General features: G+C 47.0%; 1 protein-coding gene across 1 annotated transcript in view; it reads right to left on the bottom strand.

Annotated features, from left to right (window-relative positions):
* Pdia5 (protein disulfide isomerase family A member 5) overlaps nt 1-14,071 on the bottom strand; it is a 90,020-nt gene that overhangs the window by 39,559 nt on the left and 36,390 nt on the right. Inside the window, exons 6-8 of the mRNA XM_076868153.1 lie at nt 11,363-11,455; nt 7,461-7,521; nt 2,716-2,783 (exon numbers count right to left, since the gene is read on the bottom strand). Of these exons, the coding sequence (XP_076724268.1) occupies nt 2,716-2,783; nt 7,461-7,521; nt 11,363-11,455 (222 nt within the window). The remainder of the gene's footprint in view (nt 1-2,715; nt 2,784-7,460; nt 7,522-11,362; nt 11,456-14,071) is intronic.

The raw sequence follows: 14,071 nt of genomic DNA on the forward strand, positions 1-14,071 counted from the left end.
GATGTCTTGAGCACAGGCAACCAAGCCCTGGCCACTGCTGGCTTCAAACAAGCCTCCTGACTCCTGCAACAACATCCAGGGACCTTGAAGGAGCACCTTTGCACCTCTAGACTGAGGCCCAGGCATGACAGCAGCTCCTCTGAGCACAAGTGCTCTTCAGAGCCGACCTTGCAAAAGAGGTTGGTATGAACCCGAGGCCCAGGGGAAGGTCCCAGTCCCAAGAACTTCCTTCTCCCATATCCCTGTCATTAAATACTAAAGATCTGGATTCCCTTAAGAGAGAACAGGGCTGGAGTATAGCTTGGTGGTAGAATGCTAGTCTGGCATGCACCAGGATCTGGGTTCAAGCTTCAGCCCAATTCAAATACAAAACAAAACAAAATGCCGGAAGCTGGACATCATTGTACATAAAGAGCTTAAAATAAAAATATCCATGAGTGATAAACCACACCCTTGTTCCTCCATCAGATGTCCTGGGTACCTCCTGTGAACATGGCCCTGTGCTATGTACTGAAGAAGGAGACGTGACTCAAACCCAACTCCTACATCCAGGAAGGTCACATGTCATAATTAGTATCCCACAGTGAAGAGTGTGATATGGAACAAAAGCTAGGACAGATGCACCTGGCTGAGCACATTAGACAAGCTCTGTGGCGGCAGGGGAAGGGGCCCAGAAGAAGAATGAGTTTGGCAGCAGATGCAGCACTAGCTAAGGATAGTCCATAAGTGGCTCGTGATTGGCATCAAGTCCTCTTCTGCTTTGATGGGGCTGGCTGGGATAATTCACGACCTGATTTGGGGCTGGAGCTATTTATCCAACAGCCCCACAGAGTTTGGAAGTCAAGCCGGGCAGTTTTCTGCACAGGCAGGGAGAACACAGTGGGTAATTAAGTCTTTTCTCCAGGCTAAATAATCTTAAAATATGGTATCTATTGAGGCACCAAAAATGTGCAGTGGAATTTCCCCAGAGTGATGCGCCTGCCCCAAGGCCAAACATCTCCAGGCAAGCTTCTAAAAATTCATTAGTGAGAAGCAAGCAGGACCCTGGTGTTGCCCCAAAATGAGGTCAAAAGAGAAAGCACCGGTTCTCTGCAAGCCAGTTTTGCAGTTGGCTAGTGGCCATCCCCACATCCAGATGCTGTCACTTAGATTTCACAAGTTCCCTTGGAGTTAATCACCACTTCATTTGATCCCTAAGGATCATGATGCAATTTCAAGACCTCAGATCTCTCTAAATGGGACTTGGGCCAGCCCCACTGAGATGGCCTCTGACACCCTTCCACGAAAGGTGTATGGATCTTTTCAAGAGGAACCAGTCTGTTGCCACCAAAAGAAAGCAAGCTACTTAGGGTAAGTATAAAAATAAATAGACATCTATCAAAAATAATTGGAGGCAAGATTTCAAAGAGATATTTGCATATCCAAGTCCACTGCAATCATTATTCACAACAGCCCTGGAAGCAACCCAAATGTCCATTAACGTGAATGGATAAAGACGAATGAATCAAGAAAGTGTGGTACATATAAATGGTGGAATATTCTTTAGCCTTAAAAAAGGAAATCCCGTCACCTGCTACAACCTGGATGAACCTTGGTGATATTATGCTAAGCAAAATAAGCTAGTCACAAAAGGACAAATATTTTATGACCATTCATATGAGGGATCTAAAATAGTCAAAGTCGTTGGAAAAAAAAAAAAAAAGTAGAAAGGTTTTTATAAGGCTGGAGGTAGGGAGGGAAAGGGAATTCATGATCCATGGATACAGAATTCAGTTTTGCAAGATGAAAAACTTCTGGATGTCTGCTTCATAATGATGTAAATATACTTAACATTACTGAACTGTATACTTAAAAATAGCTACGTTGTCAGTGAAATGGTGCTCGTCACAGTAAAATAAATAAATAAATAAATAAGAATTGGGCACATAGTACAGAAGAAAAAGCCTGGCAGAGACAGGACAGCAGAGAGCACCCAGTGATTGATCCTCAGTCCTCCTGGGTGAGGCTTAAACTTCCTTCTGTCTCATGAACACCTGGCCTTCTCTGTACCATCTGGTTGCTATGACTTCTCTGACGGCGTCAATGGCTCCTCTTCCTGTCCCCTAAAGATGGGCATCTCCAGTGCACACTATCTTCAACCACTTCCCGCCCTCCCTCCTTCAGGAATCGCCTGCGTGCTGGGTTCCTAGCTCCCCTTCCAGGCTTGCCTCTTTCTGCTCTGCTTTCTGAGGTTTTTTTCATCACACTGGAACACAAAGCCAGGCAGGGATGGTGAGTGGGAGGGGAGTGGGCCAAGGCACGGCCACTCTGAGCCTGCTCTGTGCTTCTATTCTACCCCGCATGTCCCTGACCTCCTTCTTGGCCACTGGGTTCCTCAGACTTCTTTAGAGCCCACCCCAACAATTCTGGTCCCCTGCTGTTTTGCCCTTGACATCTGGCCTCTCGGCATTATCACAGGTGTGGCTTGCTGGTTTCTTTACTATTTCATCACCCGACTTTGACGGGTGCCAAACTCCAGGTCCCAGCAATTCTGCTGAGCTATTTCTCAAACTTCACAGAGAACAGACCTCTGAGACACATGCAAAGCTTTGTTTTGGAAGCCACCTGGGTGGCAGGGTAAGTACTCCCTCATCATTTCAACACCTGCCCTCCGCACCCTGCCCCTGTGAAGCCTAAGAGCCACCCAGCTCTGCTGGCCCATGGCGCCTCACTTACGAAGTGGCCTCGCAGCTGGGTCGCAGCCTTCTGGAAATGCGGCATTATCCTCTTGCACATGCTGCACCCTGGTCACAGATGGGAGAAAAAGCAACCCTGGTTATGGCGGGGACTCTGAACTCTGCCCTCCTCCCCTCAGGCTGTCCTCCACCCCATGAAGCACAGGGCTGTCCTGGGCCCTGGGAATGCAAAAGGAACAGTGGACAGAGGCTTCAGGCCCTCAGAGAGCTTACAGTTTCATTGGCACAAAACAGGCAGTGCCCAGAACGCCTCATGATGTCAGACTGAATAAGCAAATCTGCCATGAGTGGAGGGGAGCACAGCCGGGAGCACAGCCGGGAGCACAGCTCCTCGTGGCTGGTGAGCACAAGAGGAATTCAGGGAACCAGGAGAGGTGTCCCGAGAGCAATCTCCACCTGCACAGTGAAAAGCGGCCCCTCACCACCCAGCAAGGGACTATAAACATACTGGAGGCAGAAACCACTAAGAAGGAAAAATCTGTGACCATAAAATGACTTTTGGGATTTTCATGGCTCTTTTCCCTTCCATTAACAGGGATAATTAAGCAATGACCAGGGCAGGCCAAGCATGAACGGCACTGGCTCCGGCCTGCAGGAAGAGCTCCAGGCTGACTCGGGACATGGCGCTAATCTTCCCTCGACTTGCTAAAGCCGTAACCAAGTCATCTCCTCTCTCTGGGCTGTTTCTTCTTGTGGCAAAAGATATTAGGCCAGATGACCTCAAGCCCCTCCCGGTTCTGACACCAGGATCATGTGACACTTTGGCTCAACCCTCTCTGAGGTTTCTGTGGTCCACATGGATACCTTCCTCTCCTGAGGTGGTAATGTCCCCAGTCTTGGGGGACTCCAGGTCAGGCTGGCCAGATCCCCAAGATCTGCTACGACCTCAGAAAGATCTTGATTTAAACCCAAACACGGGACGCTACATTTCTGCACTGACCGCAATGGACATGAAAAGCAGTTTCCTCAGCCACCAGGAATTCTGATATGCCAGGCTGTCATCCTTTCTGACAGCTGCTGTGCTGCAAAACAGGCTTTGAGACGCATCTGTAGGCCACAGAAACAAAGCTGCCTGGGACCACCCATCAGGCTGGTTCTCATCTCCACTTGGCAGGGCTGGGCCAGGGGCCACGTGGCAGCAGCCCGAAAAACTCTCATCTATGTCCAGCTAGCACCCTGGCAGGCCGTGAACACAGTAACCCAGATCAGAGGGGTCTCCTGCCCTCGGGGCCAGGCACAGACACTAGAGAACCAGGAGGAGGTGCAGTTCCTCCTGTACCACCTGAACCTTCCCAGCACCAAGTCTCCTGGGCAAGATGCAGGTACAGGAGATTCTGACACAAAACATCAAAATGCCCCACAGCCTCCCTCGCATTCCTGCCTGATAGGTTCCTAGGTACACACACACACACACACACCACGCACACAGGAAGTGGCTAGAGCCTGGCCCTTGGCATGAGTCACTGAGGCCCCTGAGAGGAGACACGTCAGACTCCTACTCCATGGTGGAAAAACCCTTCAATAGGAGAAAAAGGATGCCACTCCACTCCCAGGAGGGAAACAAAGGGTGCAAAGGTGCCTTCCTCTCATTCTCGGCCTCTGTGCTCAGTGACTTGAGTGTGACACCCGCTGGGCCAATCATCCATCAGGAGTTACCTGCTCACCTGTCTCCACACTGTGGTCTCTCTTCCAGCTCTACCCAGTTGCAGCCTATAGCAACATTACCTTTCCTGTTCCCCAAATAGGTGATATGCCAGCCAGCTGTCCCCAAGGGCAGAGGCCAGCAATTCTGGGTGAAGTTATTGGAAGGAAGAGGAGAGGAAGGAATAATATAGGAAGCTGCAGGCCAAGCCAGTTTCCAATTTAACTTTACCAAAAATAGAGCTGGTAGTATGATTCCTATCTGAGTTTATCTTTCAGCGGATTCAACTGGGAGACAGGGGAAAAGGTAAGACTAATTATCATTCTCAAAGCCCAAAAGTCAGAGCAGACAGCCCTTTTATTTTCTCATTAATTCAGTGAACAAACATTTACTGAATAAGCAGGTCCTGGGGACCCAGATTCCTTGTCACAGTGAAAGACTCCTGCTGCCTCTGGGTTCATTCACTCCACATGCGATCAGAGTCCTAACAGACATCCCAGGCTGGGAATTGCTTTGTATCCAGGAGTAAGCTAAATTATGAGGCTAGGCTGTGAAGACTGGATTGGACTAGTGTAATAAAAGCACAAGTTTATTTCATTAAAAACACATATAACAAAAGAAGTCCCAGGATCCCTGGGACCTTGGAGGCCATGCAATCTGATCCTTCACCAAAAGTTAACTTAGCAACTCAGTTTTCTCTCCCTCCCCCACCACTAACATGCTCTGTGACACTTAGAAGTTCCTAACTTCCCCTGCTCCAACTTTCTATTATATAAAGATAATCACTGTGCTCACATCTCTGCCATGATGAATAGGAGAGGCACACTGCAAGGCAGCCTGGAGAGTGGGTGGGGCCAGACAAGCATCAGATGCAAACTGCTAGTGAACTGTTATTTCAAAATGATTAATGTCACTCCACAAAAACCTGCATGGTTGTGCCATAATCCTGCCTTGTGACATCCACTGCCTATGGACACACAGCCTGATTCATTTCATCAACATGTAGAGTCCTGAAGGGTTCTAAGGTAAACCAAAGGAGGCCCCACCCCTCCAGGGTCTGTGGAGGCAGGGTGACCCCTGAAGCAATTCACAGCTGGGCAGTTAATAAGATCTCTCCAAGCCTGGCATGGTGGTGCATGCCTGTAATCCAAGCAATTTAGGAGGCTGAGGCAGGAGGATTATGAATTCAAATCCAGCCTCAGCAATTTAGTGAGGCCCTAAGCAACTCAGTGAGACCCTGTCTCTAATAAAATATAAAAAGGGAATGAAGGATATGGCCTGGTGGTTAAGCACCCCCTGGGGTTCAATCCCTGGTACCAAAAAAAAAAAAAAAAAGCCCTCTGAGGAGAAAACAGAGTAAAACCAACTAGTGAACATAATAAGGAGAATGAGGCAAGGTTAAAGGCTTTCTGGGCAGAACAGGGTCTGCAGGTGAATGCCAAGGCCCCGTCACATGGGCAGGAACCCCCTTGGGCCTGGGAAAGTCTGGAGAGGAGGTCTGGGCTGGGGAGGGCTGTTGTCTCGACAAGCCAGGCAGTGTCACCGTAAACCCCACGGTGGAGCATCTAGACAGGGATCTCACCACCATCACTGGCACAGAGGGGAAAACTCAGGGAAGAACTCAGGCAAGAGGAATGGAGATGAGCTTCTGAGAGTCAACTGAAGGGCTGGGGATGTAGCTCAGTGACGGGGTGTTTGTATGTGAGGCTTGTATGTATGTATGAATTTGAGCTGCAGCATCACAAAAAAAGACAGAAAATGAAAAACTAAAATAAAATTAAAAAGGGAGTGGTGGTGGTAAACAGAAGCCTGGTACCGTAGCCTGTGCCATACACATGAAGGTATACCCACCTCCCTCCACCAGACACCCTCCCCTCTCTCCAGCCTTCAGGCCGACAGTGACACCTCTGGCTTCCTGAAGGGCATGTGCAGTCCCCAGAGTCTACGTCCAAAGGGCCTTACCAGGCTTTTATTCAGATTTCACTCTGGGTCGAGACCCCTGGGACTGCAGGGATGGCCCTGCAGTTGAGAGTGTCTGTCACAACCACTCAATCTGCTGTTATTGCTCAAAAGCAGCCACACACACACACACACACACACACACACACAAAGTGACAATGTATAAGAAGGGTCGTGTTCAATAAAACTTACTTATAAACATAGTGGCCAGCCATTGGCCACAGTTTGCTGATCCTTTATTATAGACTCATGATGCAGTAGGTAGACCCAATAATTTTGTAATAAAACAGAAAAGAGTGTACACTACATCTGGTAGAGCAGCTGGCAAGTGGTAAGGGTAAGTAGTGGTAGTGCAGGTAGTAATCCTAATGGTTTGGTGAAACTTATTTACGTATAACATTATACTTAACAGAACTGGGTTGCAATATAAAATAGTTTTAATTCTGTGAAATGCAGTCAAAAAGTTTGAAAGACACTGCTCTAACTCAACCCCTTCTCTTACAGATGTGGAAACTGAGACCCAGAGAGATGAAGACCTTGGCCAAGCTCATCCATCTGGCTGTTAGCGTAGCTGGAATTAGATCTTGGGTCTTCTGGTTGTCATTTCAATGAACCTTCTGCCATTCCACACGGCTTATGGGCTCATATAAAGATGAAGCCCAGTTCTGGGGCCAACTTTCTCTCTGCTTTTGGTTCCCCCACCTCTCCCAGAAGGATGCAGGAGGCAGAGCTGAAGGACTTACAGCCTCAGAGACAGGCCAGGCTCCAGATGGTAAGAAGTAGTGTCCCCGAGGGACAGCAGCATCACCGAGAGGGAGACTGAGGGCACATGGGTCTGTGGTCTGTGGGGGGCAGAGGAGCGCAGAAAGGTGAAGCCAACTCCCCTGTTGTGCTGGGCGGAGCTCTAGGTGAAGAGGACTGAAGGCTCCCAATTCTAGTGCAGACAGCACCAACGTGGACAGGAGGGGAAAGAGCCAGTGAAAGGCCAAGAGAAAGGCAGAGGTGCAGGTGGACCAACAGACAGAGAGACCAGGGCTGGCTCCCAGATGCCCCCAGGAACCCCAGCCACCCGCCACACTCAGAGACTGAGAGACAGACTCTGGTCCAAAGAACAGTTCACTCACAGGGGGCATAAAACATCATGAGCAGAGGCTTCTCTTCCTTCTTCAGGAGTCGTCTGAAGTCCTGAGGCACAAAGAGAGACAACACTGGCAGGTCACATACAATGCCCAACAGAATGCCACCTCCCCCTGCCCCTGCCCAGCAGGAGGTCAACACATCAGAAGTCACACCAACACAGCCTAAGCACATCAGGAGCTGGAAGAATCTCAGAGTGGATCTATTCTGGACCATTCTTACATATCCTAGAGGGGAAAACCAAGTCCCTAAGGGGCCACTGGTGCAGAAGCAGGCTACTGGCTTTACTTTTGGCTCCATCTGAACAATAAAAGATGGCAAGGAGTTATTTTTGTCCCACGTCTGTTGAAAAGGTGGCCCCTTCATGTGACTTGGGGAGGATTTTTGTGGTAGCGAAGATAGCTGTTTTCTTGTTTGCCCCACTTGGCCAGATGGGGATCTGCTGGCTGTGGTCACAGGGTCAACCCACGTCCACTCACTCTTCCCTAGCTCCACCTGTGTCCACTGAACTCACAGTGGGGGGGGGGGGCATAAGGATGAGGCCTGCCCCACCCTCCATGAGGTTACAGCCTAAAGGCTTCATTCTTATTTGCAAAATCCGTAGATCAGAGCTTGGCACATTATTAAGCAATATATAATGATTTGTTTAATAAACCCAATAAATGTAAAAAGACAAATGGTCACAACAATGCTAATGGGAAGACATAAGTGTCAGCAGGATAGAGGTTGTTCTTCCAACAAGAGCCAAAGATGGATGAGAAAAAGCGGGTCCATCAAGGGTGGAGAAGCAAGGCGACATGGCATTATTTTGATGAAAATGAGCTCCTCTAACCAGTTTTCACTAAAGAAAATTAGAGGTTTTCTTCTTCTGAATAATAAGAAAAATAAGAGAAAAATTCAAAATGCAGCTTCTGGCAGCAACAAGGCATTAGGTAAATAAATGATGGCACACTCCACACAATGGAACACCACTACAGCATTACGAAGGGCGATGAGAAACACTTAAAGCCACGATAAGATGTGCATGTTACATTAAGCAGGGACGGGGAGCCAGTTACAAAACGGCACTAAAATGTACCGACACTTTTGTGAGTAAAAATATTTATGTATGCATTACATTAAAAGCCTGGAAGGCTTACAAAACATATCAGCAGTGGAAATCTCTCAATGAAAAGGTATGGGATGACTTGTGGGTTTTTAAGGCTTACATTATATTTCTCTATTTTCAACAACAAATGTGTGTTACTTAAAAATTTTCTGTTAGATTAAAAAAAAAATTGCAATTTTTTGGTGAGGTTCTCAATAAATCCTGAAAAAGTTTACTCCTATTTACATAACTAGAGGGTTTAGGCACTGGTTCTCAAGCAGGATTAGTGACCAAGTGGTTACCAAAACAACCAGAAAGGGTCTCTAAATGATCATGCTGTTTATTTGGGAGTAAGCAGGGAGCAATGGGAGGTTGATCAGGCCAGCATGGTGGCCAGGGGCAAGTGCAAAGGGGACGGGATACAGGGGAATTTTTAAGTATAAAATGAAGAAGATGACATAAGTTATTTTGAAATAATATCCTTGGCCACAAAGATCAATGACAAGGGTGCCATCAGTCCAAGGGTTGACCAGTCATTGGGTAGATGTCTCTGTAGAAGTACTACAGATATAAAGCTGCAGTACCTTTGTGCAAGGATGTGGTTCTGATGGAATCTTTTGCACCAGTTCCTGTTGTCAGGCATAAATGCATATAAGAACCTCTCCTTCCTGACCTCATGGCTTTATTTATTTTATTATTATTTTGTTGTTGTTAGGGCTTAACATGTATGACTCCATTTTGATTCTGACAACTTTCACACGATATATTTGACCCTAACTAGGGATGACAGATACAAACACTTTAAAAATTACCTCTGGGATCTCTGGAGAGAAAACCCGGTAAAAGATGTGAGAAGAAAAGGTTTTATTGAGCCTGCAGCAATTTGGTTTCATATATTGAGTAGTAATAAATATTACATGCAAAAGATGCTTAATTGCTTTCACCAAGATAGAACTCTAAGCCTACAAATTCAATCAGTAATTCAAACCTGAAATTGAACTTATAGTTATTTTATGTGGGGATTCTAGAAGCAGAAAAACAGCTACATCTTGCATTTCTGCATGAGAGAAAAGAGCACAAAGAATATCAACAAGATTACTGACAGGGGTGAAGAAAATACTTCTGCTTAATATTCCTGCAGCTATGGAAGAACAATCTTAGGAAGTTCAGGACATGACATTTGTGATAGGAAGGTGCCAAGCAATTGCTTTCCAGAGAAGCTAAAAATATTTATCATCTCAGGAGCAACAATCAGTTTGGGCACTTTGTTTTTTCCTATTCTGGGTACCAGGCCACCCTCTTCTGACACTTGCCCCACTCCCCTCTCACACATGCCATGTCTTATAAAGACTACTTTCTAGCTGGCCTATACTGGCACTTCTATCCCAAGGAATGTTGATGCCCAGCCCCTTAAACCAAATCACCACAAACTGACCTCTTTGGGTTCCCCACAAGATCACATGTGACCCCTCCTCTGGAAAGTAAGGTACCATTTCCTTTTGTGGTAAGGAGTGTTAAGAGCAGAGTCGGGGTTGTGGCTCAGTGGTAGAGCGCTTGTCCAGCACATGTGAGGCTTTGGGTTCGATCCTCAACACCACATAAAAATAAATAAACAAAATGAAGGTATTGTGTCCAACTACTTCTAAAAAATAAATATTAAAAAAAAAAAAAAGAGAGAGTAGAGTGGACCTTACTCCCAGCTACTCAGAAGGCTGAGGCAGAAGGATCTCTGGAGCCCACAAGTTTGAAGGCAGCCTGAGCAGCACAGCAAGACCCCGTTTTCAAAAAATGAATAAATAAAGACTGGGTTCTAAGTCTCCATGTTATATGACATTGGATAGTTGGTATAATTCACCTCCAAAACTGTGGGCCAAAATAAGTATTTCCTTCTTAAAAAAAAAAAAAAAAAAACACTCAATGATTTTAAGTGAAAAGGGAGATGAGGCAGAATAAGATTAAATTTATGTTTTATTTTACCACAATAAGAACAAGCATTCTCTCTCCATCTACATGATGCCGCACAGACCACGTGAAATTTAACAGAGAGGTCCTTGCCCAGCCCCATGGGAAGGCACAGCTAAGCCAACAGGGCACTGATACAAACAGGTGAGTGTGGATAGGATGCACACTCAGGCCAGGGGAGGGGCAGCCCGGAGCTAGGGCAGCTGGACTACAGCTAGGAAGGGAGGCAGACAGTAAGCTAGGCCTGCCCTTCCAGCCCTCCATGAGTCAGTTCTGGAAATTGAAGTTTAAGAGGATAAATAACGTGTTCAAAGTTACACGATGGCTCAGAATTGTAGAGTCCTGACCCATGTCTTTGGTAATTCAACCTAAATCAGATTATTTATTCTCATATTATTCTTTAAAAGAGAAAAACAATCCACTTTAAAAAACAAGTCAAAAAATGCAAAACCAAGCCCAGCAATATCTAGATGATATAACAAGAGGATATGTATTCATTCATTTAATTATTTTTATGAGCTGCTAATGATCAGACCCTGAGCCTCCCAGGCTAGGCAAGCACTCTATCACTCAGCTACACACCCATTAGGGGGATATTTGAAATAATATTCTTGAAAAGAAAATAAAGCATGTTAAAATAAATTAAATAGATGTTGAAGGATGGAGAAAGTCCTAAGGCAGTCAACCTGTAACTTGTTGATTATATCACAAAGCTGAGAAGGGGAATCGAACATTAGGGTCCTGGTCCAGTTCCCCTTTCTCAGCTCCTCGGCTCAGCTCCTTTGGAGGCCAGGTACCGGGGAAGCTGCACCAAATCAGAACTGAAGCAGAACAGATTACCTTTTCACTGTCAATGTGAACAACATCTTTGGCTCCAGGATCTTCCTCCCACAATGGAGGCCCTTTTGGATCCTTCAGAAAGGCCACTATGGACTGAGGAGAACAAAGAGAAAAAAATGTGTTTTAGCCAGGAAAAGAGGGAGGTGGGGAAATAGGGAACTGCCCTGTTTCCCAGCCTGGAGTCCCAGGTACATGCAGTGCAGAGCTTGGGACTGTATGTGGCATATGCTTGAAGGGTGAGCTACTTCCTTTGTCTGCTAACATCATTGCTAAGTACCCCCAAATGCTAAGTGCCCCTAAGCACCTCCATCACTCCCACCAGGCTTTGTCAAGCACATGACACCTTCCTGTTCAGCTGATCCATACTTAATTATGCATTTTCACGGAAAAAAATAGAAATTTCAGACAATGAACTGATTTATTCAAACCAGAGACACACTAGAGCTTCTACTAAATCTTACCTCCTTCAAGAAGCCTTTCCAATTAACTGAATAAAGGTCTCTAGCCTTGCCCCAAGTAGATACTTCCGCATTCCTGCAGTCACTTAAACCGTCAACCCCACAAGCAAATAAACGCACTTACTTATTACCTGCTTGCTATTTCTAAACTGGTTGTGGGATAGGTTGGATCCTGACTATCCTCTGCTGAGTCGATCAGTGGTCCCAACCTGGGAAGCCCTCGGGGCAGGGTGCTCATCAATATGGCCAGAAGCCCTGCTGTATTTCTCTCCCTGCAGGCCCTCCTTCTAGATCAACAGGAATAAGGCTAAATAGCTCAGCTGGCCTCTGACATGTGGACCACTGACCCAGATCTCCACTCCTTCTGGGGAAGGTATCTGAGGGGCAGAGAAGAGGAGCACTGTCCCCCTGCTGCCCTCCCCACCCCACCTGCAGCGCTCTGCTGGTATAGACAGATGTGGCATTCTCTTTCCCTTCAGGCGGTCACTCTGGGAAATGACTCTCAGTCTGTGAGAACCAGGAAAGGTCTGCCAGAGACCAGTCACACCTCCACCCCTCCCACCCTGGAGGGAGTTGCTGGCTTGTGTCAACACACCAGGCTCTCCAAGTCCCCAGTTTGATAAAGGAAAATCCTGTTACTTCAGTCAACTCTGAACAAGCTCCAATGAGCAGATGTTAAACTAGGGTGTGTGTGTGGAGGGGGTGAGTGCTGGGGTCTGTGTGCACATGCACATGTGTTTTGGGAGGGAGGGGTCTGAGGTGAGAAAACACCCCTTTAATGAGATGCATTCAGCCCATCTGCTGGTCACACATAAAGAGGACCTCGGCAAGGCTTACCATTTCTGCAACCTCCGATGCGGAAAGAACTACTAGGGGAGAATGGGAGACTGCCAAGCCTTTGTAGGGTCTCATTCAGGTAGCACTTCTGAATGAAGTGCTGTTCAAATGAAACTGTGAAGTACTTCCTGGCAAGGGAAGAACAGCCATTTCTGCCGCAGTAAAAGGCAGATCTGTCCTTTCACAGTCCCTTGTCAATGCTTCACCGTGACAAAATGAGCCAAAGTGGAACTGGCAGCACCTTCCCGAAGCCCACACTCACCCACAGCTGTGTAGGTGCCTGCCCACGTGGTATATGAGGAAGATGCTAGTGGGTGCCCACCAGCCTGCTGTTCCAGAAATATCTGGTGTAGTGGTCTTCAATCTAGGGTGCACTATGGACTTCAGGAGTGTGGAAAACCCCAGGCCCACCAGGCACAGCTACTGCACTATATACACAGAATTTCTGGGAAGATGATTCCAATTCAACGATTGTCAGTGGGATCAGGAACCCATAATGGGCTGGGAGCTGCTCTGGGGGACTCCTGTCCCCACACCCTGCATGAGCTAAGCTTCAGGGATAGCACAACCTCCTCACCCCTCCTTCCTTATCAAGAAACAGAGATAACGTCAGTGGAAAAAGAAACTGCCTCTTTTAATATAACAACTACAATAGTGACATTTGCGACCTTCTGGTTTTCAGGGTGGATTATTCCCATTTAACAGAAGCTGAACAATCCCATCCACAGGTTCTCTCCCGCTGGTTTAACTGAATGAGATCCTGGGTGGAAAGGTCTGCAAGGAGCAGCACCAAGGAGTCCACCCTAGGTGCTCAGAATCTCTGGGAAATTGCCCAAAAGCTGCACTTGGCCTTCAGGACATATTCATGGCTGTGGGCATAGTTCAGAATTATAACACCTTTGGAGAAGGTCATCAGAGAGTCATCTGAATCTAGGCTCCCAGGCATCTCAGGTCCTTACCACTTGTGTAATAAGGACTTCAGTCGATACAGGCTGACAAGCAGAAGTTTCTTTTTTGAGTTTCCTGCTATTTGCAAGTGGGGAGATGTAATATGCCCTCATTTATATGGCCTCTGACTTCCTTAGGGGTCACAGCACAGTTCCTGTGACAGGCCCTGGCCCAACCATGCAGATGACAACAATAATAGCCAGAGCATAAGCCTGCAGGCTGTGTGCCACCCTCGCCAGAGGTCCTCCATCTTTCTAGATCAGGGTCCCAGGAATACCCTGAAAGGAAAGCTAATCAGTGACCAAAGCAGGCTTTGATCTCAGCTGCTCAAGCAGAAGAGGCAGAAGTAGTCAGGAAGTGACAGAGAACTTTATGTCACTGTCCCTACACCCTGGAGAACTCTAGGGACTCTGTCCCAGTCCCTCTCAGCCATATGAACTTTAGGATCCTGGTGCCCACTATGTCA

Source organism: Callospermophilus lateralis, chromosome 10, assembly GCF_048772815.1.
Source record: "Callospermophilus lateralis isolate mCalLat2 chromosome 10, mCalLat2.hap1, whole genome shotgun sequence".
Lineage (NCBI taxonomy): Eukaryota > Metazoa > Chordata > Mammalia > Rodentia > Sciuridae > Callospermophilus > Callospermophilus lateralis.